This window comes from Protopterus annectens, chromosome 17.part0, assembly GCF_019279795.1.
Source record: "Protopterus annectens isolate FY-2018-M chromosome 17.part0, PAN1.0, whole genome shotgun sequence".
NCBI classification, from domain to species: domain Eukaryota; kingdom Metazoa; phylum Chordata; order Ceratodontiformes; family Protopteridae; genus Protopterus; species Protopterus annectens.
This window is the reverse complement of record NC_056751.1, coordinates 602,151,981-602,178,686: the sequence shown is the minus strand read 5'-3', so window position 1 is coordinate 602,178,686 and position 26,706 is coordinate 602,151,981. Positions and strand designations below refer to the sequence as shown.

Below are 26,706 nucleotides of genomic sequence, written 5' to 3'. Positions count from 1 at the left end.
ATAAGAATGAACATATGTATAAATACACAACTGAAAACCTAAGTAGGATGAAAAAACAAAAACTTGCTAATCTGGAGATACAGTGATAAATGTTAAAAATAAAGCACTAAGGCCATATGGATCTGTTAAAGTGTAAAAGGTAGCAAAGTCTCCGATTACACTATGATGTTACGTGGGAAGGGTGACTTGGATAAAGAAATTATTTTAATGCTTTTATTGCTCTTAACAGAACCACCCTCTGCAACTACTCCCTTGCTGCAAACATCCTGATTATATATAAATAAGGAATGTTTTTGATGCTTTTCATTATACTGAACTAGGATTGCTTGTTTGTGGGTTTCAGGAAAGGATATTCCATTTTTAACTCAGCTGTGGACTACCTAACATTTTCTATTTGATTATTTTGTAGCAGTATTTTACAGTTCAAATTTTAACTGAACTAAGTGCATAACATAATTTAGCAAGTCAACATCACGCCCTCCACACTGTAAAGTTTCTTTTTGGTTTGAGCACCACAAACACAGTACTCTCCATAAATCACTGGAGAATTATAATACTTAAAACTGTAAAAAAAGCCACTGACTAAGCCTCCTAGGTAAAAGCAAGACTAAAACTCAGAAGAAATGAAAAGTACAGTTTTGTACCTACCATAATGTAGATGTTCGAGTGTATACACTGCTGCAGTCATTACACTTGGGTTATCCTGCCGTCAGGCGGTTCGCCAGTCAGCCTGAGTTCCAAAGTCTTGGTCCAGCGTCGGTTGTTGTCGCCTCCTCCCTGATGTCAGTGCGACAGGGGTATATAAGATGCAGCCGATGTCATTTTCTTCAGTTTTTCTTGCCCCAGATGTCAGGGCCTCATTGGTAGGTGATTCCAACTGCTAATAAAACATACATAAGAAAAGCAAAAAAGACAACTTACAGCTACAAGCAAATACTCCCCATAGGTAGTAAGGGTAGGATACATAGATATGTACCAGCCAGTAAGAGGGGAAGGAGGGAGGGTAACGTGGACTGCAGCAGTGTATACACTCAAACATCTACATTTATGGCAGGTACAAAACTGTACTATGTTCATCGTGTTATACTGCTGCAGTCATTACACTTGGGTAGAATCCCAAAGCTGAGGTAGGGTGGCTGGTTCTATAAGGCATTAGGGGTGGCTATAAGGCCCTGCAGCACTGCAGTGGCGAAGCCAGCTCTGGATTTAGAGTATAGCGGCAGATGGTAATGTTTGGTGAAGGTATGTAAAGAACTCCAAGTTGCTGCTTCCAAAATATCCTTGGTAGGTACTCCCCTGAGGTAGGCAGTTGAAGTGGCTGTTGCCCTGGTGGAGTGAGATCTAATGCTGCCAAGTACAGGTTTGCCATGGTATGTGTAGCAGAACCGTATACAATGTCCTATCCATTTTGAAATAGTCTGTTTTGAAATGGCTTTTCCCTGTGCTCCTGCAGCATATGCTACCAATAATTGCTCAGATTTTCTGAAAGCTTTGTTTTTGTACAAGTAGAAGCGTAACTGCCTGTGAATGTCCAAAGAGTACAGTAGTCTCTCCCCTTTATTCTGTGGTTTAGGATAAAAAGTTGGCAGGTGAATAGTTTGGTTTAGAGCCACACTGGATACCACCTTTGGCATAAACGTAGGGTTAGTTCTTAAAGACACACCGTCCTGGTGGAAAATGAGGAAAGGTTCCACTGCCATTAGTGCCTGTAGTTCTGAAACTCTTCGTGCTGATGTTATTGCCAGGAGCAGAGCAGTTTTCCAAGAGATATGTTTTATTTCTGCTGTGTTAGCTGGCTCAAAAGGAGGTAAAGTTAGTTTTTCCAAAACAAAGTTGAGGTCCTAAGTTGGAGTAGGTGCTCTATGGGGCGGTCTTATGTTTTTAGCCCCTCTGAGGTACTGTTTTAACAGAGGATTAGAGAAAATTGGTGGATCCCTGTTATAATGAGCAGAGATGGCAGAGGCATGGATCTTGAAAGATGAGAAAGAGAGGCCTTTGTCCAGCATCTCAGTTAAGTATTGTAGTATCTGAGGAATGTTTGGGACAAGAAGGACAAGGCTGTGAGCTTGGTTCCAGGCACAGAATCTCTTCCATTTATCCGAATAGGCTTTCCTGGTACTAGGCCTTCTGGCCTCCAGAATGACATCCATAACAGCTTTAGAGAGAGGCATTGCTTGCTTGACTAAGGAATCTTCCATGCAGCTAGGTTTAAGGTCTAGCTGGCTGTGTAGTATTTGATTGTTGTGCTGAGTCAGCAGATGTGGGATTTGAGGCAAAATCCAGGGTGGTTCTTGTGCTAAGCTCCTTAAGATTGGGTACCAGTGCTGGTGTGGCCAGTCTGGTGCAATCAGGATCATCTTTGCCTCTTCTTGCCTGGCTTTTATGAGTACCTTTGGCAGGAGAGGTAGTGGTGGGAAAGCGTATACTTGTAGGTTCTCCCAGCTGAATGAGAGGGCATCCACTTTCCATGCTTGTGGATGGTAACTCCTTGTGCAGAATTTTTGTAGCTGGCAGTTTATTGGGGATGCAAACAGATCTACGTCCGGGCTCCACCATTTCTGTGTTATCATTCTGAATATTTGTGGATTCAATTCCCATTCGTGGGGATCCATGATGTTTCTGCTTAAGTCGTCTGCCAGTGTGTTTTTATCTCCTGGCAGGAATTGTGCTTGCAGATGAACTTGAAGGTTTATAGCTGTGTTCCACAAGGTCATGGCTTGTCTGCATAGGGGGTAGGAGTGAGTGCCCCCTTGCTTGTTTATGTACCACATAACTGTGGTGTTGTCTGTCTTTAGCAGTAGTTGTCTTGGATGCAGCAGGTCCTTGAAAGCTATAAGGGCATTTTGTACAGCTAGCATCTCTTTTTGATTGATGTGAAGATGCCTTTGTTCTGCGGGCCACGTGCCCTGAATACATTTGCCTGCCATGTGTGACCCCCAGGCGTAATCCGATGCATCTGTTGTCAGGGTTTGCCTGGCAGTGGGTTGTGTAAAAGGCTGTCCCTTGTTGAGGTGACAAGCTTGAGCCCACCATTGAAACTCCTGTTGAAGGCAAGGGATTAGTGGTATAACAGTTTCCACACTTTGACAGTGTTGAGACCATACATTCTTTAGGTACCATTGTAGTTTCCTCATATGCAGTCTGGCATATGGAATTAGTAGTATGCAGGATGCCATGTAACCCAAGGCCTGCGGAATTTTTCTTGCAGGGAGTTGGGTCTTTGTTGCCATCAATTGAAAGTATTGAGTCAGGTGTCCTTGCTTGTCTGGCGTGAGATAAGCCATCTGGGCCGTTGTGTTCAAGCTGGCACCCAGGAATATAATCTCATGTGAGGGCACTAGTTTTGATTTCTTTTTGTTTACTGTGTACCCCAAGCAACTTAACTTTTTTACAAACGCCAGATGCTTTAGAAGAATGTCCTTGCTCTCTGGTTGAATCAGGCAGTCGTCCAGGTACGGATAAATTTGAATTCCTTTCTGTCTGCAAAATGCAATTACTGGTGCCAGGCACTTTGTGAAGACCCTGGGTGCAGTAGATAAGCCAAAGGGCAGTGCAGAGAATTGGTAGTGCATTGAACCAGCTATGAATCTGAGGTATCTTCTGCAGTTTTGTCTGATAGGGATATGCAGGAATGCCTCCTTGAGGTCTAAATCACGAGCCAAGCTTTCTTGCCCAGCATGGGAGGAAGCTGCTGTAGTGTCAACATTTTGAATTTCGGAACATCCAGGTAAGTGTTTGAAACATCCAGAATGGGCCTCCAGGCTTTGTCCTTTCTGGTTACCAGAAAGAGTCTTGAGTAAAATCCTTGTCCTTGCTCCTGTGATGGTACCTTTTGAATAGCTCTTATATCCATGAGTGCTGTAATTTGTTTTTGAGCCTCTGCCCATTGATTTGGTGGCAGATTTGGCATTCCTTTTAACCTTGGCAAAGTGTGAAAGTGGAACCTGCAACCTTGAAATACAATGTTGAGAACTCATTTATCTTTGGTGATCTTTTGCCAATTGTGGTAGAAGAGTGCCAGTTTTCCTCCCAAGGGGGCTGCCAAGAGGGATTTGTTTGGCAGCTGTAGTGGGAAGTCATTGGAGCTGCTTTTTATAAGGTTGGGGCCTGTCTTCCCCTTCTTTCTGGCCTGATGCAACCCATTGTCGAGGCCTGGAAGGACCTTGTGTTTGACCTCTACCTCTTGGACGTCTGTATCTTCCCCTTTGAGGTCTGTCTGTAATTGGAAAAGACCAATTCTTAGCTGGCCAGTTTCTGCTAAATCTAGGAGGCTGAACCTGTAAGAAATCCTTTACCGTTTGCATAGATTTTGCCTTATCCTCCATTTTCTTTAATACCTCTTCTGCCTTAACTCTAAATAACACATCCAGCTGCAAAGATGCATCCAATAATTTTGCTTTAACATGATCTGGTAACGTATGTTCTTTTAACCAAGCATGTCTTCTAATGACAGAGCCTGTAACTGCTGCTCTGCAGGAGGCCTCTAGAGAATCAAAACCACATTGCAAAGGATGCTTTCCCACTTGTTCAGCTGCATGCAAAAAATCCTGCATTTCTTTAAAATTAGGAGGATCTGATTCTGGAAGCATTTTTTGTTTTAACTGAGACAGTAAAAATTGCTGATATTTTAGCATGTGAAACTGGCAATTTAAGGTTCTCATTGCTAAAGTTGCAGACATATATACTTTCTTTCCCCACCTGTCTAATGCTCTGGAATCACTGTCAGAGGGAACTGGGTTCTTGGCTGATGAGGCCTTACCTCCTTTGGGTCCCTGAGAATTAGTTTCAGGTCAGTTACAGGGCTTTTATACAGAAATTTATGTGAGTCAGGGACTCTGTAGTATCTGTCAGGTTTAACAGAGGCTGGAGGTAAGGAATCAGGATTTAAGCTGGATTCAGTATATACATCATCCACAATATCTAACACTGGCGGAATAACAAGGGGTCTGTGTTGAGGTAATAAAAGGAAGTCTCTGAGCCTTTTCTTGGATTCGGAGTAATCCTGGCCTTCCCAGTGGAAACGCTCCATCATGGTATGTAGGGTTTCCCCAAAGGAGTAGTCCTCAGGTGGTGAGGCTGATGGAATTGATTCCTCAGCATCAGAATTCTCATAAGGGGGTAAAGAGTATCCTAGGTCTGAGGATGAATCAGAAGAGATGGACACCTGGTCAGATGAGTCATAGTCTGCATCCTGTCTAGGCCTTTTATCAGGAGGGGGATGGGACGCCCTGATCAGAGTGATTAGGTCTTCGGCCATTTTGAGCATTTGTTTCTTAGGCATGGAGGCCTGTGCTGGAAGAATGCTGTATTTGTTTCTTTGATTTTAAAGGAGGCTTAAACTTAGCTGAGGGTTTAATGCTTAACTGAGTAGGTCTGAAGACACCCTCAGAAGCTGTGGGTTGCTCAGCTACTCTGGATCCCTCTGAAAGGTTAGTCTCGGTAGGCTGAATATCTTGTGCGTCCGAAGGCCCAGCCATCTCCACGTGGGAGTCAGAGGCGGCCTGTGGTTCTACAGAAGTGGTTGTCAGGGGCTGGGAAGGCACCTCGCTGAAAACCAGAGAACCGGTGACTGGCCTAGAAGAGGCTTCGTCGTCAGTTTTGGACCTCGGATGCCTATCCTTGTCTTTGCGCTTTTTGTGTATTCCAGTCGTCGGAAGTTCAAACGGCATGATATAACTGAATTTTCTAACAAAATAATGTCGGGCAAAATCAAACCGACGTTTAATAGTGCGCTTGTTAAACCTAGCACAAAACCAACAACCAGTGACGTCGTCTGGGCCTAGGCATGGGATACAATAGGAATGGAAATCCTTATGAGGTATTTGCTTCCCACAAGAAATACAGTTATTAACTTTTACTGACATCGGTCTGAGGCAAGAAAAAGTTTCCCCAACGGGGTACTTAGCTTTGTAGAAGACCTCGGTTCTGGATTCGGAATGAAAATCTCAGGAGACGGCCGACCGGCACTTGCGAACTGCTTTTGCTTCGAGCGGCAAGAAAGGCTGAAGAAAATGGCGGCGGCTGCATCTTATATACCCCTGTCGCACTGACGTCAGGGAGGAGGCAACAGCAACCGACGCCGGACCAAGACTTTGCAACTCAGGCCGATTGGGGAACCGCCTGACGGCAGGATAACCTAAGTGAAATGACTGCAGCAGTGTAACACGATGAACATCACCACAACAAATGTTACCTCATCCATCACTGACAGTCACAAGAAAAAAACTCCCTCAATACCCAGTACACATAAACCCTCTACTAATGAAAATGTACTGGGGATGTCAGGCACACAGACTGGACTCTCTCAAGGCTGAACAAAAATAGGGTTACTGAGAGTTGTCATTCATGTACAAAGATCTCTGACTATGTAAGGGCCCTGAAGCTGAACAAGTGCGACAGCAACATGGCTGTGGTCCATGTGGGTGTAAATGGCCTAACAAGCAAAACCCAAAGGAATAGAGACACATTTCGGAGCTCTCTATGCATGTCACAAATACAGAAAAGGCCCTGGTACTGAGTGGAATTCCTTCCTTCTCCAAGAATGATGCTGAGGTACAAAGAAAAGATAATGGATTTTAACAACTAGCTAAATAAATTATGTCATTCATGCGGGATCTACTACGTGTCAGTCTGGGATGAGTTGCTGCATAGTCCTACTTGCTTCTCAAAGGATGGCTTGTACCTCTCATTCCACAGGTACTGCATACTGGGTAAAGCCCTTGTGGTGCTTTTTTTTTTTTTTTTTTTTAGTAAGAGTCCAACTAATGGACCTTCCAGTCTTAAACACGCAACAAAAAATCAAGAACTAGACAATATCCCGGTACAATGCTAGGAGTCTAAATAATAAACTGCCTGATCAAGAAGTCCTACTGCATTTGGAGCACATTCATTTGGGTATTATCACTGAAACTTGGATTAAAAGTACACAAATCACACCTTCTACACCAGGGTTTTGTGCTTACCACACTTTTAAACCCAATGGGAACTACTACGGTTCAGTACCCATGTTTATCAGAGGCCACATTACCTCAAGGCAGATTCCTAGAGACCCTAAAGCTGAACTTACAGAGATAAAAAAATCACACTAAATAAAACCAACTATAAGATCATACATAGCATGTTATAGGACAGCGTCAATGCCCCCTGAAGAAATTATGTTTGATTCCTAAATATATTGGTTGAACTTTAAATACACAGGAACTCCATCATCCTGGAAGATTTCAACTACCCTTCAATAAACTAGGATACCTAAACCTCAAATGTAGGTTATGTCCCCTTTTTTGATTTCATAATCAAGAACTCCCCAGACCATATAGTCAAAGAATGTACTAGTGGGCAAAATATTATTGGCCAGGTCCTTTAATATAGCATCCATATGCACTATCCCACTGGTATATCTCTCCCCAGTTAAGTCTGACCACAAAATAGTAACCTTTTCTGTCAAAACCTCCAAAACATCAGATGTAAACATCACAGTACTCAAAGACTTCAAATGTACTAACCTTCTGTAATTCTATGATAAGCTCTTGAAATTCTAGTATGATTATCATCCAAAATGTTAACACAACTAGAAGTTCTCTGCTCTCCTAGACATATGCATTAACCTGACCGTTCCTACCAGAACCAAACAAAATGGGAAGGTCAAAAGCAAACCAGATGATGATTCTCATTCATAATCAAAACAAATAAGGAAAAAAATGTTTTTTTAGAATATACATCAAAATTAAAGGCTCACAAATCGAGGCCAACATCAAAATTTATTAAAAGTACAAAAAATACCACCAGTAAGGCAAAGGCAGGACTTGTATCAAAAGCTAAGGATAATTACAAATCTTTAATTATGTAGGAAAATTAAGAAATACCATCCAACATTTCTCAGAATTTATTCAAAACAGCACCACCTACTCAATCAGTAGATATCACAAGTATGTTAGCCAGCAAATTTCACCACTGAGACAACTGTACAAAACCCACACATTCCAAAGGATTTCAAATCCCTCCACAGTGGGACATAACATACCCAGGCTGCCTGAACAGCACTACATACGCACTGCTAGACACACTCCTGCAGATATTCAACCTGAGCTCAGCCACTGGCTTAATCCATGAGATATGACGTATAGGAGCTGTGATGCCACTTCACAAAAGTGGCTTCACCATGGACCGTGGAAACCACAGATCAATTAGCCTAATGAGCCTCATCTGGACGGCCATGGAATCGGTCATAACTGACTTGATAACTGACAATACTAAAAATCTTCTAAGACTTGACCCCCAGCATTCTGGCTCTGTTATGGGTGAATCCTGCCTAATAAATGTAGTAAACCTTTTTGAAACAGTAACACAAGTCATAGACAGTGGTTGTGCTGTGCATAAAGACATTTTTTTTTAATACCTTTACTGAATTATTACTTAAGACACTGGCAAACATACATTTACATAAAATAAAACAAACTATATTAACACGTTCATAGTTATAAACCTTATACATTGCATATGCCTTTTTGTGTAACTATCACCAATTAAAAATTACATAAACTGCTCAATTCATGCCTTCCCCTTAATTCTCACTCAAAACATTACTCTACAAGTATTGTTTCCACAATTTCCATTTTTTTTTTTCTATGCAATTTGCTCCTACATTTTCCTAAAGATGCCACTTCCAGTTCTTTTATTTCTGTTACAATATCCAATACTTCAAATACAGTTAGTTTAGACTTCGATTTCCATTTTCTAGTAATTGCTTTTTTGGTAGCCACCAGAATTAAACTTGGCAAAGTCTTACTATAACTAAGAAATGCAGAGCTTGTAACCCGGCTCAAACAAATAATTTCATAGGTTCATACTAGGCTATCTGCCATAGGGCATTTATAAGCCTAGCCAGAGTGTGTTTGGCTTTCGCTACCCATTTTAAATTAATTTTGCTATGCCCTTTTTCGAGGTTAGTATACTGTGCCTCTGTCTAACAGTGACACAGAAGTGATACCTGGGGTAAACCTACGATCTCCCATCCACTCATCAAGATTCCTCTTGAAGAGAGTCAATGAGGGACTCTGCCTAACCTGGACTGGGATTTTATTCCAGAGTGAAGGGAGCCTCTGGGTTATGAATCTGTCCCTCCAGCATGTCCTATTTATTTCAGTGCTGAGGTTCAAGTCTCTCGAGCGCGTAGCTCGATGGGATTTGGATTTTCTGAGGTGCAGCATGTCCATTAATTCCGGGTTGGAAATGGCTTTATACGTCAAGCACAGATCGCCTCTGAGCAGGCGGTATGCCACTGAGTAGAGCTGGAGTTTCTTTAACCAGGCAGCATATGGCATCTGTATGAGCCCTTTGATCCTCTTGGTGAGGTTCTTTTGGGGTCTTTCCAGTTGCTGCAGGTGTCTGGTAAGGTACATCTCAAAAGGGGCATTGTACTCAATTATGGGCCTGATGAGGGATGAGTAAAGAGGCACGATGACCTCCCCTGATCTAGATGTGAATCCCTTCATGATTAGGTGGGCTATACAAAATGTTTTTCTAACCACTTTGGCCATGTGGTTGTCAAATGAGAGATTGCTATCAACTTGGGTCCCCAGGTCCCTAATTACTTCTTCTGTACTTAATGGATTACTACCTATGTGGTAATTTGTGGGCACTTTGTTTTTGCCAAAGGGGATGACTATACACTTTTTGGCGTTTAGCTTGAGGCCATGGCTCTGGCACCAGTTATCTGTTTCTGTGAGGCCCTTTTGAGGGATGCTTGTGTCGGCTGGAGAGTCGATTATGGCGCCCAGTTTGCAGTCATCTGCGAACTTGGTCAGCCACAGTCCTTCCGTGTTGGCCTGTACCTCTGAGAAATATATACCGAACAAGAGAGGTCCCAGGACTGAGCCTTGTGGGACGCCACTTGTAACTGGTTTGGAGTCTGACATGGCTCCAGCAATTCTAACCATGTGGGTTCTGTCCTTGGGCCAGTTTGAAACCCATCTAGTGACATAGGGGTTTATATTTAAGCTGGTGAGCTTATCTATAATGCCCGAGTGGGGTATTGTATCGAAGGCTTTTGCGAGGTCCAGGTAGGCTGTGTGGACCACCTTCCCCTCGTCAATGGCCTTGGTGACTGTTTCAAAGAAATCAACCAGGTTTAAGAGGCAGAATCTGCCCTTAACAAAGCCAAACTGGGTAGGATCCAGTGTCTGTAGGTCCCCAATATCTTTATTTATGAGGTCCATGATGATCCTTTTCCATAGTTTTGCAGACCAAGCTAGTCAGGCTTATGGGGTGATAGTTTCCAGGATCCGTTGAGGCACCACCTTTGTGGAGAGGGACCTCTGTTGCTGTACGCCACTCTTTGGGTACATATCCTGTAGTAAGGCTGAGATTGAACAGTAGTTTTATGTTTGGGTTTAGCTCTTCTTGGAGTTCATGTAGGATGCAGCCCGGGACACCATCTGGTCCCATTGATGATGTGTTTTTTGCTTTGGAGAGGGCGGCTCTTACCCGAGCATCTGAGATGTCAGGGGGACAGCAGTCTGCTGGGATAGATATTTTCCCTTTTGGTGGGGAGGGGGGGGGAGAAGTTTGCGCTGAACCTGTCAGCTAGGATGTTGGCAATGTCTGTGGGTTCGGTGTATTTTTTGACATTTTGGACTAATTCTGAGCATATCTGGGAATTCCCACCCAGGTTCCTAACATAACTAAAGAAAACCTTGTGATTATCCTTAGTGTCCTGTGCAATTTTTCTCTCGAAGCTGGCCTTAGACTATTTTATGAGTGCCCGTAGTTTTTTGCTAATACTGATCAGAGATGCCTTCCCTTTTTGGGATTTTGCTCTATCATGTAGTAGCTTCCTCCTTCTATTGTATAGTTTGTTTATGGCTGGGACAAAACGTCTGCCTTTGGAGGATTGGGTCTTGGTTTTATCTGGGATTGCATGAGCCATGCATTCCTGAAGGTGTTCATAGAATGCGTTTATAAAGGATTCTGCGGTCTGGGCCGTATTTTCCACAGGCCCGGGGGCTTTGAAGGATTCCACCTCGGTTTTGAGGAGTGTGAAATTTGCTTTAGAGAAGTTTTTCACTGTGGTTTTCTGGGCAGGGGGTGGGGTCGGGATGTGAATATCCAGTGAGATTAGTTTATGGTCTGATCTTACCAGTGAGGGATACACTTCTGGTCTGCAGCATAGAGTCCCCATGTTGGTGATGATCAGGTCCAGTATGTTTTCCCCTCTTGTGGGAGTGGTAACAAGTTGTTCCATAGCATTTGAGTTTATAAATTCTAGGAACCTTTGGGCTAGGGTGTTGGAGCTAGAGTAATGCTCCCAGTCTATGTTTGGGTAGATGAAGTCGCCCAACATAATGGTGTTTGGAGAGACCATCATATTTTCCAGTGTTCTCAGGAAGGCCGAGTGTGGTTTGGGAGGGTGGTTTGTAGCAGGCTATAAACTGGAAGGCAGTTTTACCCACTGTTAGTTGCACATGGATAGTCTCTGATGCTTCGTGCTGTGCCACCAACCTGGAGGTGTGGGTATCTTTGACGAATATTGATACTATCCCCTCCTTTTGTGGTTCGGTCCAAGTTTTGGGGCCGAAAAGCATGGTATGAGGTATAACCTGGTAGTGCTGGGGTGCTCTCGGGAGCCTTGAACCAGGTTTCTGTTACTGCACAGATATCGATGTTCTCCATGCTAAGGAGAGTTTCGAGTGTGTGCATCTTGAGGTTTAGACTTCTTGCGTTGAGCAGCATTACTCTTAGTTTCTTATCCCTTGTGATACCTATGGAGGTGGGTTTGTCTTTTGAGCCTTGCCTAAAAAAGGCACTATGGGGGTAGCAAGAGCCTTTGCCAATATCCAAAAGCCCAGGGGTGACAGGTGCAAGCCGTCCCTAGCGAAGCATCGTGGCTTGTCGAGCATGTCATTCCAGGCTGGCAGGCATTGGATCCCCTTTGAATGACACCAATACTTAAGCCAATTGTTGAAATTGATCATCTTGTCTTCATATTGTGGCATCATTCTTGGTGAGGGTAAGATGCTACTCAAGGTCAGGGTCATACCGGCCTGGGCCATGTGCTTAGAGAGCTCCTCTATGTCTCTTTTCATGTAGTCCAGGGAGATACGTCTCAGGTCATTCACACCAGCATGGACAATGACTGAGTCATATTTGTACTTGCCTTGGAGTGACCTGAGTGCTTGTGTTATGTGGTGGATCCTAGCGCCCGACAGGCAGCTCACCGTGACCTTCTCCTTGTTCAGCCTGGTGAGCGGGACGTCAGTGTGCCTGACGATAGAGTCACCTATTACAAGTGTATCAGGTGTGTTGTTTAGCCTTAAGGGCTGTGACTGTTCGGCACACTGGCTTTGTAAGCTATGTGTTGCACATGTTTTGTTTTGGGGTAGCGGTTGCTTGGGTGTCTGCTTTGGCGGTCTCTGCTGCTTAGGCAGATTTTTATTTAGAGCCTCCGAGTAAGTTTTTGTGTGTTTATGTGTTTGGTTTGCTGTCGTGGTGGGTCTATGTGAGACTGGAATTGCAGTGAGTGTGGTTTCCTTCTCCTCCTGACTGGTTATGCCAGTACTGAGTTGAGAGAGCTTAGCCTCCAGTTTGGCTATATGGTTGCATCTCTCACATGTGTTGGAATTTGTTGGGAGGAGGAGGAGAGGGTTGTCTGTGTACATGAGGCAGTTGTAACATTGCCTCAAGATTCCCAGATTCACCAGCTGGACCGGAGAGGAGATTGACAACTGACCTTTGGACATACTAGAATAGTACTGGGAATTCCTTTATAATTGAAAAAAGGGTCAATGGGGAACAAGGTACTCAAGGGGAGTTTGTGAGGGTGTAGTGCTTTTAATTTTTTAGTGCTGACTTAGTGAGCAAGTGCCAGGTAACTTAAATGCAATGTGTTACAGGTAACTTAAATGCAAAAACGACAAACAGTAACTTTCTTTCAAGTGAAACAAGGAAATAAGTACAGTAAGCAATGCAGATATCACTAGGGATTCACACAGGTGCTGAAAAGCCACGTTTTAGGTGGAATTAGGGTTTCAGGGAAATAACAAGCAAACAAACAACAATCATACAAACAAAGCTAGATTCAGCAGGCCTGGATCTAGTCTATGCTACAGCAAACAAGGTGTATCAATTTCAGTAAGAAACAGTTCAAATATGCAGGCACTATAAGCCTTTAACCATAAATTCCCAGCTCAGAAGGGCAGAGTCCAGCCTCTCCTCCCACAAGAGTGCAGACCACAAACCTTCTTAATGTACACTAACTGGCCTGAAGCCCAAGTGCTTAAACCAGAACTAATACACTTTTAGAGTAACAGACACTGAGCCCTCAGTCAGCAGTTCCCAACTTAGAAGGATGTAAGCTACCTGTCCTGCGACCACAGTGCAGGCCACAAACCTTCCTAATGTAAAACAACTGGTCTGAAGCCCAAGTGCTTAAACTAATTTCCTTAGATACACCCATTTGCTCACCAAATATTTCTGACAAGAGTACTCTGTAGGTAATTTTTAAAGTCTGTCAACTCAGTGCACTCCCAAAACATATGTTTCCAGTTAACACCTCTTTATCCATCACACCTCCAACATTTGCCATTTACCTTAGGAAAGGTCTGCTTGGGGTATAAAAATACCTATGCAAACACTTCTGCACAAAAATCCTCTTCTAGAGATTACTGCAGACTCAGGAGAAATAAATATGTCCTCCCATTACTTCCTTGTGAAGTGCCAAACCAATCTCTCTTCCAAAGCTTTTCTAACCTCCTCTGATTGATTCCTATAGTTATCGTGCAGTATTTTATATGCCCTATTAAGTATCCCTTTTTCAACAGCAACGTGTATAGTATAGTCAAATAAAAACTCTACCAGAGCAGATCCTTCACTTAGGATTCCCCTATCCCTCTTCTCTCTGCCTATACTCAATATAAATCCCCGATACAGAAGGCACGTTTCTAGCCTACAGTCCAAATGTCTTCATGGCCTCTTCCCATTCTATTACCTTTCCCTCTCTACTTATTTGCTCCCAATAACTTGGTTCCTTTGTCAGTTTTCACCAATAAATTCCAGCCCCCTCTTCCCTATCCTCTGCACCCCTAATTACCAGTCATCCCTATTGGCAAAATCTCCTTCCACCATTTTTGTGTTGGCTTAATTCTTAGAATGCTTTCTGCTACTTTATGAATATAACATTATGCATGGTTGTCATTGCTCTCCTTAAGGATCAGCATCCAAAATCCTACTCTCTCCTTATTACTTAAATTCCACCCCCATTTCATCATCATCCCTGTCCACTTTGATTTACAGCGTTCCTCTTGTGTTATGTATTTTAACTTTAACTGTGTAGCTCTAAAATATCAACTGAAATCAGGTCAACCTAAACCACTTTGTGATGTTGGAAGTTAAACGTATCCCACCTGACCCTTGCCATCTTCCCTTCCCAAATAAACTCCTTCAACTCTTTATTATTGCCCAGAACTTCTCTGGTTGATAAAAACATGAATGACCTGTTTATAAATCTAAAGAGAACTAAAAACATTTTCACTGCTTGTACCTTGCTATCCATAACCATAAACAAGAGCTTCTAGTTTCTAAGTTTTTGTATTATCTTTTTAGTGAATTCCCACATATCCTTAGCTGCCATAAAAAATGCTTTTTTTTAATCTGTTCTTCAAAATACTTCATTTTATCATGTTCCCATAAATATGGGTATTGCTGGACCAATTCATTTATGAGTACATAGTTTACAGCTGTAGCCTTTGTTTCATCTTCATCAATTTTATATCCAAAAAAGACTTGAAACTGTCTGAAGATGTTCCATAGCACTGAGAAGACATTTTCTGGTTTTATCAGGTATAAAACAATACCATCTGCAAATAAAGTTAACTTTGCTTAATTACCATACCAATTATATCCTTGAGTTTCCGAGTCCCTTATTTTCTTCAGCAAAAGCTCTAAATATTATCCAAATAAGAAAGTGGAAAAATGAACACTACTGCCTGATTGCTCTATTCAGACAACTTGTCAGAGGAAGACCCCACTTTATTTTTTTTTGCCTCAAATCCCGCATATATTCTTCTAATTACAGCCTTATTATTGTATCAGGGAATGCAAATGATGCTTCCATTTCCCTACTCATAAAATCCCAGCTTACTCTGTCGGACACTTTCTCTGCATCAAGACCCACCAACAACAGAGGTATTTCTTTACATTCTGCTATCCTCTGGATCATTATTATTCTAATAATGTTGTCAAATGTTTGCCTCCCCTGCACAAAACCACACTGATCCATATCTAACAATTTTGGCAACACTTCTAGCATTCCTTTAGCTATTACAGATGAATACTTTATGAGCATGTTTTAAAACTGAAATGGGCCTATGTGAAGCTGATCTTATGGGGCTTTACATCTTTAGGTACTACAGCCACCACAGCTTGCTTCCAAGATGTTGGTGCTTCCACTCCATTTACAATACCGTTAAAAAAAACTTTTCAGATCTTTACCACTTTCTTCCCTCCTAGCTTTCAAACTTTCACAGGAATACCATATTTTGCTGGAGACTTTCCTGCACATTGATTCTACATCGCTGTTTTTAACTCATCTCCTTCTACTTTAGCTGTTAATTGCTAAATTTAATCTAATTCTAACCTTAGCATACTTTAGTCTTCCCATTTGTACTCTGTTAATTTCCACATTGCTTTGCATAATATTTCAAAAATATCTCTAACACCTCTATAGGATCTCTGGTTATTTTTCTTGTTATAAGCTCCCTAAGATGGGAAACTACTCCTCCTACTTTCTGTTGCCTAAATCACTGTGCTAAACATTTTTGTGCTCTGGAGTTCTTAACAGCGATCTTTCTAAACTCATGCACATCATCCAGATACTCCCTTATTTTCTCTTTAGCACTCTGCAGAATTCCTGACCTCGCCAAAGCATATGATACCATACGATATGCTAACATAATTAATAAGTTAAACGTGCTCCAAACTGATCCCTACATAGTCAGGTAGACAGCAATTTCGCTGAGGGACAGAACCCACACAGTGAGGGGAAGCATGAAGGTTGGAATCTCTCAGGGATCCTCTATTATTCAACATACACATCTCTGATCTCCAAATGAAAAAAACAGGACCTCTGGTTAACCACATTTGTAGATGACTGTAACATAGTGCCATCCTCAAATCCTTTTCAGAAATTAAGAAAATGCAGCTTTAACTTGTGTGTGTTAATAACTGGTGCACAGAAAATGAACTAGAACCAAATCTTAAAAAAGTGCAATACTGCTCCATTTGGTACAATTTCTCAAACCCAGCTTACGCTATCAAAATAACCCCACTTAAAAATGAAAATGAGAGACTTTGGAACAAGGATAGATGATTCCCTCTCCCTTGATCATGATGTTGCAAAAGTGGTCAGGAAATCTTTTTATTTATCATAAACGGTATCTCCTCTAGATCCAAAGTAGTTTACATTCTGCTTTGATCAGGCACATCAAAGAAAATAATGACCCCTTTGGGATGTACCTTATTAGATACACTAACCAGTTGGAAAGTCACCAGAAGTTCCTGAAAAACAAAATATCATGGGACCTAAAAGACCTGACCTACCAAGGCAAGCTGGAGGCTCTGTTTGTGCATTCAGTATCCTATAGACTCCTAAGGGTAGATAAGTGTTTTGCATTTCAAGCCATTGGGTATCCAATAGTCTTTAAGACCTTTTATTTCTTTACAAATAAAGTCCAGTGAACACTAAAACCTGAGATATGAACCTGCCTCAGCATATAAACATATTTTGGTGGAGAGAGAGATTTGTTACATAATGACTACCCCTTCTCTAGGACAAACTTCCACTCTGAAACAACCAGTGTGATGCACTATGTTCTTTTAAAACTGAGCTAGACAACTGGATGAGTATTCCTAAATTTACCCCTGGCATAGCAGGCCTATCTCTCCATTGAAATAGCTAGCTAAGATCTTAGGGTGGGTACTGACAGGGCAGAAATGGCCACATGGTCCAGCTGCCTTGTATATTTTATGATTCGACGATAACATAACTCTCAGACCTAGAAATCCTTTAACAACACAGTGTTTACAACTGCAGTATACAAGTACTTTTTAATTCATTACTAGCCAAAAAAAAATGTTCTAAACAAGTTAGCAATAATTACACATTAAAGTAACTGACAGGTTACACATTACTACAATAATATCGTACTATCATCCATTCACTTCAACTAATAATCTTTGCATTTAAATATACCTGCTGTAAAACAGCTTCTTGAGGAAAATTGAACTCTTTCAGATCTCCATCCTCATCATCACTGCAAATGGGCATTGTTGCTGTATTCTCCTGAAAATTAAGATAAAAACTGTTATTTCATGACATGGAATAACATTTGCACAATGAAGCTATACGAATTTAAATGCTGCTCTGAAATAAAACAAAAGCTGTGTATGATGTTATAAAAAATCTTTTATTTATACTAAATCCCCACAGAGTTTGCACTGTTTATGGGGTAACAATGGAAATATTTACTCCTGTACCTCTACCCTAGTGCAACAGCACCTTTTTTATTGATCTATGTACTTCACCCTGCACTTTCCATGGTTTGCTCCCTCTGGAAAAGTGAGGCCCATACCCTCCAAAAACACATCCAAGGCAGGCTTCCATATATATTTTTCCAATAACCCCTTTCTCAACATATCTTCATTAATCTATTCTCTACTTAATCACTATGCATTCATATTAACCCTGTTCAACTGCTCACTGTCAAATATTTGTCTGTGTATTTCAGTGTAACACAATGAAATGTACACACCAGGTCAGTAGTCAGACTGCTTCCTAAAAGTCTGTGTGACTTTATAGGCAACATACGTATAGCTTAGGGGTGTATCAAGGGTTGTGCAGACAAGCTTGCCACATGCAAAAAAAAAAAACACTTATCAAGCTTGCTGCCAATCACAGGTGAGCCAAGTAATCAGCAGAGAGCTGCTGAAACTTGGTTAGCTGGTGCTCAAGTTTATAAAGAAGATTCCACTATAATCCCATCACCCCTTTTGACTTGCATAAGTTAATTTTGGCTATCTTTATCATCAAAACTGTGGCAATGCTTGCCAGCTGGTAGTGTGAACATTGGTTCTAGGTCTAGATTATGGTCACTTTTGATGAGACACCCCAGCAAAGTGTAAAAATGGGAAAAAGGAGTTGTGGTTGGATGGATGGATTTATCAAAACATTTCTTATTTCTTCACCCCAACCATATTTTGTTAAGTTACACACTTTCATCTTCTCATTGTTCAGTTTATTTTAACAGTACCTAAAATAATACAGTGCTTAACTGTAAAGTTAAGACTACACCACAATAAACCACCAGCAATAATCACTGAATGGGAGGCTACTTTAGTATAATGGTTAAGGTGTTTACCTTAGAGATACAAGGTGCATGATTTGAGTCTGAAATGGGGTAATTTGTTAGGCTTAAAATGACCCACAAGGGCAATTAGTCTAGTACTAATCTATAATCCAGAAGCATAAAGCAACTAAACACACATCCTCCTTTATTTGCTGGATGCTTGCTTTGCTCATCCTATCTACCTAAAATACCATGTCAGCAGCATCACCCTTCACATCAGAAACATACTAGTTCTTTTATGAATATGACGAAAACTTCTTTAATCCAAAAAACAGACCTTAGTCATGGTGGATAGAGTCCCACTGGTACCTTCCAATAACGGAAATCAAAAATATATGTACACTTACACAGCTACTTCTGCTGTCTAAGAATAGTCCTGCACAAAAGCCATGGTGCTTTGCAAAAAACAGCAAAAATTCCTGTTTGTATACTTTTTCTGCACTTAAACTCTATATGGCAGGAAGGAAGCATAACAATTTTTTGACATGTAAAAACATCAACAAGTAAATTATCAACCTCAACTGACTGAAGCAAAAAAAATACTGATCCACAAAGGATCAAAAAAAAAAAAAAAAATTAGACCATTTGGTGGAGGGGGGGGGGGGGGCAACCACAACATCCCCTGTTAAATATGCATGTGTGTGAGATATATATATATATATATATACATATATGCATACATACATACATACACACACACACACACACACACACACACATATACATACATATCACACACGGAAGTATTTCTGAATTTTCACTACGTCGGAAATGATAAACATGATGACTGACATTCAAACTTACAAACTTCCGGTATCGAAAGTCCGTGTTTACATTTACATTTTTTTAGGAGGGCAAGCCCTCTTGCACCCCCCATGTGGGGTCTACGCCTTCCACACCCCCTGCATTTTATATATAACTACTCCGCCATCGCACTGCAGTGAGGAAAAGGGAAAATTTCATGATCCACACTGGACCGCAATCTCCATTCAAAACGTCTACTTCATATTAGCGAATGTATACTCAATTTCACTAATACGACTTCAAACACTTTCAGTTCAGCATTAAGGAAGTTCGAAAAACACACATTCAACGGAGCCTATTCGACGATGTGCCATTCCACATTTTCATGGTAAACCTACACACACACACACACACATATATATATATATATATATATATATTATACACACACACACACACACACATAGCACAACTCACAGGCTATACTACAGTGGGGAAAGGGCAAATTTCCAGATCCCCATGGTACCGTGACAGACAGGAAGGAAGGGTCCAACTACACTGGCTTCCTCACTCTTCGATGAAAAGAAACTTAAAAAAAGTATGCACCTAGCAGGGTTAGTATAATTCTGGATAAGTATGTCCATGTATTCAATCCCATCAAGGTCTCCTAAAAGAACCCTAAACCCTGCCAAATTACGTGCAGGGAGTATGCACAATAAACTAGACTAGTTAATCATCTGGTTTCAGTGGTACAACTTGAACCTATTGACTCATTTTGAACCTTGACTGAAATATGACACTCCTCTTTTAACTTGGTTATGGGACCATTACCAGAAATTCTGAAGTGATGAGCCAAAACAGTCTGAGAGAGAGTTGGTAGAGAATTATTTTGATCTGTGATTATACAAAGGACCTTTTTAGCCTTGCTTTATTAAAAAAGTGATACCAGTTGGTCACAACAAACTTTTTCCTGTATCCATATGCCACTACTCAGACTTGCTCAAGTCCTGCGGCAGTTCTTGGAGCCACACACTGATGGGTTAAACAAAACAACCTAATTAGTCAATCTCAACTAGGCCAGTAAATTACAAACTTGACTCACTGCAGGGCTGATTAACTGTGGCACTTAAAAACTGGTTGCTGAATACAGCAGATATAACTATTACACAAGTAAACACATTTAGGATTAGCCTGACTTGACACTACTATTCCTTATCATTACACAGGAATATAGTCTTTTGCTTGTCATTACAGTGATTTTGAATGCTGGATATTGTATACCAAACAGGCAAAGTACAATTGTGTACACTTACCATAAATGTAGATGTCCGAGTGTATTCACTGTTGCAGCCATCACATTTGGGTTATCTGCTTGCAGTAGCCCTCAGTCGGCCTGATTATCAATGTTTTGGGTCCTGCGTCGGTTGCTGTCTCATCTTCCATGACGTCAGGTAGTCAGGGGTATAAAGCATGCAGCTGATGCCATTACATCAGTTTTTCTTACCCCAGATGTCAGGTGCCCCCCTAATGGGAAGTAATTAAATATATATATATATATATATATATATATATATATATATACACAAGGTTATAGCTCCAACAAAGAAGCAAACACAGCAAAAAGCTTTTAAGCATAGTAAAAAGGAAAAGTGGTATAGCCAAAAGAAGTCAGGGGGCTGGAGGGAGGGTAAACAGGACTGCAAAAGTGAATACACTCAAATATCTACATTTATGGTAAGTGTACACAACTGTACTATGTTCGCTGTGTTTCACTATTGCAGTCATCACATTTGGGTAAATTTACAAAACTAAGGATGGGAGGAGGAATTTAGATAGCATTAGGACCAGATATGAGGCCCTGCAAGACTGCAGTGGCAAAACCAGCTCTGGATTTAGAGAAAATTGGCAAATGGTAATGCTTGGTGAAAGTATGTACAGAACTCCAGGTAGCAGCTTCTAGGATGTCCCTGGTAGGGACACCTTTGAGAAAAGCTGCAGAGGTAGATGCAGCCCTGGTTGAATGTGGTCTTATCCCCTGTGGGATAGGTTTCCATGGTGCTTATAGCATAAATGAATGCAATGGCCTATCCATTTAGAGATGGCTTGCTTTGAAATGGCCTTCCTCTCTAGCCATGCAGCAAATGCCACCAGCAGCTGTTTGGATTTCATGAGAGGTAGAGTCCGGTCCAAGTAAAATGTAAGTTGTCTGTGCACATCTAAGGAGTGCAGTATCCATTCCCCTTTGTTCTGTGGATTAGAAAGGAAGATTGGGAAATAAATGGACTGATTAAGAGCCACACTGGATAACTACCTTGGACATGAAGGAGGGATTGGTCCTGAGGTACACCCTGCCCGCATGAAAGATGATGAAAGGCTCCACTGCCATAAGGGCCTGTAATTCAGATTCCCTTCTTGCTGAAGTGATGGCTAAAAGGAAGGCTGTTTTCCAAGAAAGGAATTTTAACTCTGCACCTGCAGCTGACTCAAAAGGAGGAAGAGTGAGCTTTTCCAATACACAGTTAAGGTCCCAGGCTGGAGTTGGGGCTCTCCTGGGTGGTCTTAAGTTTTTGGTCCCTCTGAGGAACTGCTTGAGCAGTGGATGAGAGAAGATGGGTGGTTCTGTGTTGTAATGAGCTGAAATGGCTGAGGCATGAATTTTGATGGAGGAAAAGGAAAGGCCCTTGTGAAGCATCTCAGTTAAGTATTGAAGAATCTGAGGTAAATTGGGCGCTGCTGTGCCCATCCCCCTGAGCTTGGTTCCAGGAACAGAATCTTTTCCATTTTTCAGCACAAGATTTTCTAGTACTAGGCCTCCTTGCCTCCAGAATGACATCCAACACTTGTTTACTAAGGGATGGTAACGGAGAGATCAGGTAATTAGCCAGGCTGCCAGGTTCAGGGTTTGAAGCTGAGGGTGAAGAATCTGGCCCTCCTGCTAGGACAGCAGGGTAGGGGTCTAAGGCAGGTGCCATGGTGCCAGCAGTGACACACTGCGCAAGAGGGGTTACCAGTCTTGGCATGGCCAGTCTGGTGCAATCAGTATCGTCCTTGGTTTGTCCTGTTTGATCTTTAGTACTACCATGGAGAGGAGAGGCAGAGGAGGAAAGGCATAAACTAATAGATTTTTCCAGGTTAAGGACAGGGCATCCACTTTCCAAGCTTGTTTGTGGGGAGTCCTTGTGCAGAATTTGTCCAACTGGTAATTCTGGAGGGAGGCAAACAGTTCTATATCTGGGTTCCCCCATTTGCTTATCAACATGTTGAATGTCTTTGGTTCCAGTTTCCATTTGTGTGGTTCCATGAGATTTCTGCTTAGTTCGTCTGCCAGTGTATTTAACATTCCTGGCAGGAACTGAGCCTGTAGGTGCACTTGGTAGCTCAAGGCTGTGTTCCACAGAGCCATGGCTAGTCTGCAGAGAGGGTATGAGTGGGTTCCCCCCTGCTTGTTTATGTACCACATAACAGTGGTGTGTCGTCTTTACCATTAATTGTCCTGGAAGAATGTGATCCTTGAAGGCTGTCAGAGCATTCTGTACAGCTAACATTTCTTTCTGATTGATATGCAGGTGTATTTGACTTGGGTTACATTTGCCCTGAATGCACTTCCCTGCCAATTGAGCCCCCCATGCATAGTCTGATGCGTCTGTTCTTAGGGTTTGGGCAGCAGGGGGTAGAGTGAATGGTAGTCCCTTGTTTTGGTGGCAGGCCTCTGCCCACCAAAGGAACTCTAACTGTAGGCAAGGTATGATAGAAATCATTGCTTCAAAATCCTGAGCATGTTGACACCATAGGCTTTTTAGATACCACTGTAGTTTCCTCATATGCAGTCTTGCATATGGAATTAGGAGAATGCAGGAGGCCATGAACCCCAAGGCTTGCAGTATTTGTCTTGCAGATAGCAGGGTTTTTGTGGCCATTAGTTTGAAGTAAGCTGTCAAATCAACTTGTTTCTTTGGCGTGAGGAAAGCCATCTGGGAAGTTGTGTTCAAGCTTGCACCCAGGAATACAATTTGTTGACAGGGTACAAGATGTGATTAATTTTCGTTTAAGATGTACCCCAGACAAGTTAACACCTTTTGTATAAAATGCCAGATGATTCAAAAGTATGTCCTGGCTTTCTGACTGAATTAGCAAATTGTCCATGTATGGGTATATTTGAAAATTTCTTTGCCTGCAAAATGTAATGACTGGAGCTAGGCACTTTGTGAATACCTTGGGCATAGTATATAAGCCAAAAGGCAGTGCAGAAGACTGACAGTGCATGAAGCCTGCTTTGAAGCGTAGGTATCTTCTGCAAGATTCCCTGATTGGGATGTGCAGGTAGGCTTCCTTTAAATCCAGTGTTGCCAACCAGGCATCCTTGCCTAGCACAGGAAGCAAATGGTGAAGAGTTAGCATCTTGAATTTTGGGATCACCAAAAAGGTGTTTAGGATAGAGATATCCAGGATAGGACACCATGTGTTGTCGTTTCTGGGCACCAGGAAAAGTCTTGAGTAGAAACCTTGTCCCCTTTCCTTTTCTGGGACAATTTGAATAGCCCTTATACTTAAGACAGAGAGTACTTACTTTTGAGCCTCTTCCCACTGATTTGGGGGTAGATATGGCCAAGCATTTGGGGTTGGTAAAGTGTGGATGTATCCTTGGGAAACTATATTTAAAACCCATTTGTCCTGGGTAATGAGCTCCCAGTTTTTTGCCTGCAGAGCAATCTTTCCCCCTAAAGGAGCAGTTACTTGAGAAGGGCTTGAAAGTTTTAAAGTTAAGTCAGTGAGACAGTTTACCATAGGGGGGAGTCTTACTATTTCGTGATTTGGAAGTGGGAGCCCCCTCACTGCTTAGTCCTGTGCGTACCTTGGGGCTGACGCCTGGGTGTTCTGCTGGTTCTGGGTTTGGACTGAGAAGGCCTGGAAGAGGCAGGAAAGGACCAATTCTTAGAGGGCCAATGCCTACTAACTCTTGGAGGCTGTACTTGCAGGAAATCTTTAACAGTTTGCATAGATTTAGCTTTTTCCTCCATCTTTTTAAGCACTTCTGCTTTGTTGCCAAAACAGGCGGTCCTGGTTTAAGGGAGCATCCAGCAATTTAGCTTTAACATGATCTGGCAAAGATTGCTCCTTAAGCCAAGCATGCCTTCTAAGCACAGACCCAGTGATAGCAGCCCTGCAAGATGCCCCCAGTGAATCAAACCCACATTGCAAACTATGTTTTCTAACTTGTTCAGCAAAATGCATTAAATCCTGTAAATCCTTATTTTCAGCCCAGTCAGGAATCAACATAATTTTCTGTTTAAGCAATCCAATATGTTGCTGATATGTTAACATATGAAACTGGCAGTTTAAGGCCCTAATAGCCAAGGTTGCAGAAGTGTACACCTTCTTACCCCATCTATCCAGCGCCCTGGAATCTATCAGAGGGGGTAGAATTTTTGGTAGTAGTAGCCTTAATGCCTTTGGGTCCCTGTGAAATGGTCTCAAGATCCACAGCAGGATTTTTAAAGAGGAACTTGTGAGAGTCAAGAACTCTGTAATATCTATCTGGTTTTCTGGGAGCAGGAAGTAAGGAGTCAGAGGCCAAGCTAGATTCCGAAAAGGCATCATCAACAATGTCCAGTACAGGGGGGATAGCTAAAGGCCTGTGTTGGGGCAGGAGTAAGAAATCCCTAAGCCTCTTTTTAGAATCAGAGTAATCCTGGCTTTCCCAGCGAAAATGCTTCCTAAGAGTATGCAAAGTTTCACAAAAGAGAAATCCTCTGGAGGGGAAGCAGAGGGAATAGAGTTCTTTGAATCAGAATCCTCACAGGTAAATAAGGGTAAATCCTGGTCATCAGAAGAAACAGAAATTTCAGAATCCTGATCATAAGTATCATAAGCAAATTCAGTCCTAGGTCTCTCAGAGGGGGAAGGTTGGCTTCCCCTAATTACAGTAATAAGGTCTTCAGCCATTCTTATCATTTGTTTTTTAGACATAGAGGCCTGACCATGCGGTCTGGGTGTCGGTTTTCTAGGCATGGATCAAGTTTTAGGCCTTGAAGTAGAAGATGGCATTGGTTTAATATGCAAGTTACTAAGCCTGAATACACCCTCAGAAGCTGGTGCCTGCACAGCGGCTCCAGACCCATCCACGGTAGAGACATCCGCAGGTTCCACAGTTGAAGCATCTCGCAGCAAACTGGACTCTGAATGGGTCTCAGTAGAGGTCTGTGAATCTGAAGTAGCGGGTATCAGGGCTGCGAAAGCGCCTCACTGAGTACCAGCGAACTGGCACCTAGTTTAGGAGAAGCGTCATCGGCAGCTTTGGACCTAGGTGGTCTGTCTCTGCCTTCATCTTTGCATTTTTTCAGAATGTCGGTAGTCGGGTGGCTTACCGAAGCCATATCTGGGTAATTGAACCGAGTACCAAAATATTTAGAAGCGTAAATATACAGACGACTAATAGTTTGTTGCTTAAATAAGGCACAAAACTGACAGCGAGGTACGTCATGGTCAGGGTCCAGGCAAGGAATACAGTACGAATGAAAATATAAGGTATTTGCTTTCCACAAAAAATACAATTATTGACTTTTACTGACATCGGTTTAGAGAAAGAAAAAGTTTCTCCAACGGGTTACTTAGCTTTAGTTGAAGACTTCGGTTCTGAAACTCTAAAACGAAAATGTCAGGAGTCGGCCGACCGGCACTTGCAAACTGCTTCTGCTTCGGGCACCGCACGGCAAGAAAGACAGATGTAAAGGCGTTGGCTGCGTGCTTTATACCCCTGACTACCTGACGTCATGGAAGATGAGAAAGTAACCGATGCAGGACCCAAAACTTTGATAATCAGGCTGACTGAGGGCTACTGCAAGCAGATAGCCCAAATGTGATGACTGCAACAGTGAAACACGAAGAACATCCGTGATGCTACTCAGACTTCTACAATACTTTTGAAGAGTACATATTAAATTTATACATTTCATCCATACTGTAAATTATTTATTTTTCTACTACTACTTTGCACTCTTTTTCCTGGTTGAGCCTGAAAACCGTCAACATGGACCAGTGATCTAGTCCCAATCAATAAATGAATAAACGGTAAGGAAGCATCTCTCTCTCATACTTTAAAGCTCTGTTAGAACAGCTAGCAATAATAAGCTCAGACTCAGTGTTTGAATCAGTACATGCCACTAAAGCACTATCACACTTTAAAACAATTCTTTCAGTGTTTCAAAACAAAATGTTCCTATGTCTCTGGAAATCTGAATGGAAACATTACAAAAGGCTTATTACTGAAATAAAATCCAGGCTCAGAGAACATGAGAAAGCCTAGAAACTGAAGCAAACCTATATTTCTTGAGCAAAACAGATAAAAAAATATCACGATAAGGGTTTTGAGTGCTAAACAAAAAGTTCAGCTAGGTAGAAATTAAATTACTGTAGAAGCCAAGAAAAAATTAATCTGTGTAAGAACTTACCATAGCAGTAAAGTCCTACTTATCCCTATTGCAGTATTCCTTATCATAGGGATATCCTGCCACGGACAGCCATACATCCAGAAGCCTTGGGTTCTTTCCGGCACCGTATTGTCAGACAA

At 41.9% G+C, this 26,706-nt stretch overlaps 1 protein-coding gene across 1 annotated transcript in view; it reads right to left on the bottom strand.

Moving 5' to 3' along the window:
- PPP6R1 (protein phosphatase 6 regulatory subunit 1) overlaps positions 1 to 26,706 on the bottom strand; it is a 3,522,349-nt gene that overhangs the window by 1,310,670 nt on the left and 2,184,973 nt on the right. Inside the window, exon 14 of the mRNA XM_044059463.1 lies at positions 17,243 to 17,332. Coding sequence (XP_043915398.1) covers positions 17,243 to 17,332 — 90 coding nt within the window. The remainder of the gene's footprint in view (positions 1 to 17,242; positions 17,333 to 26,706) is intronic.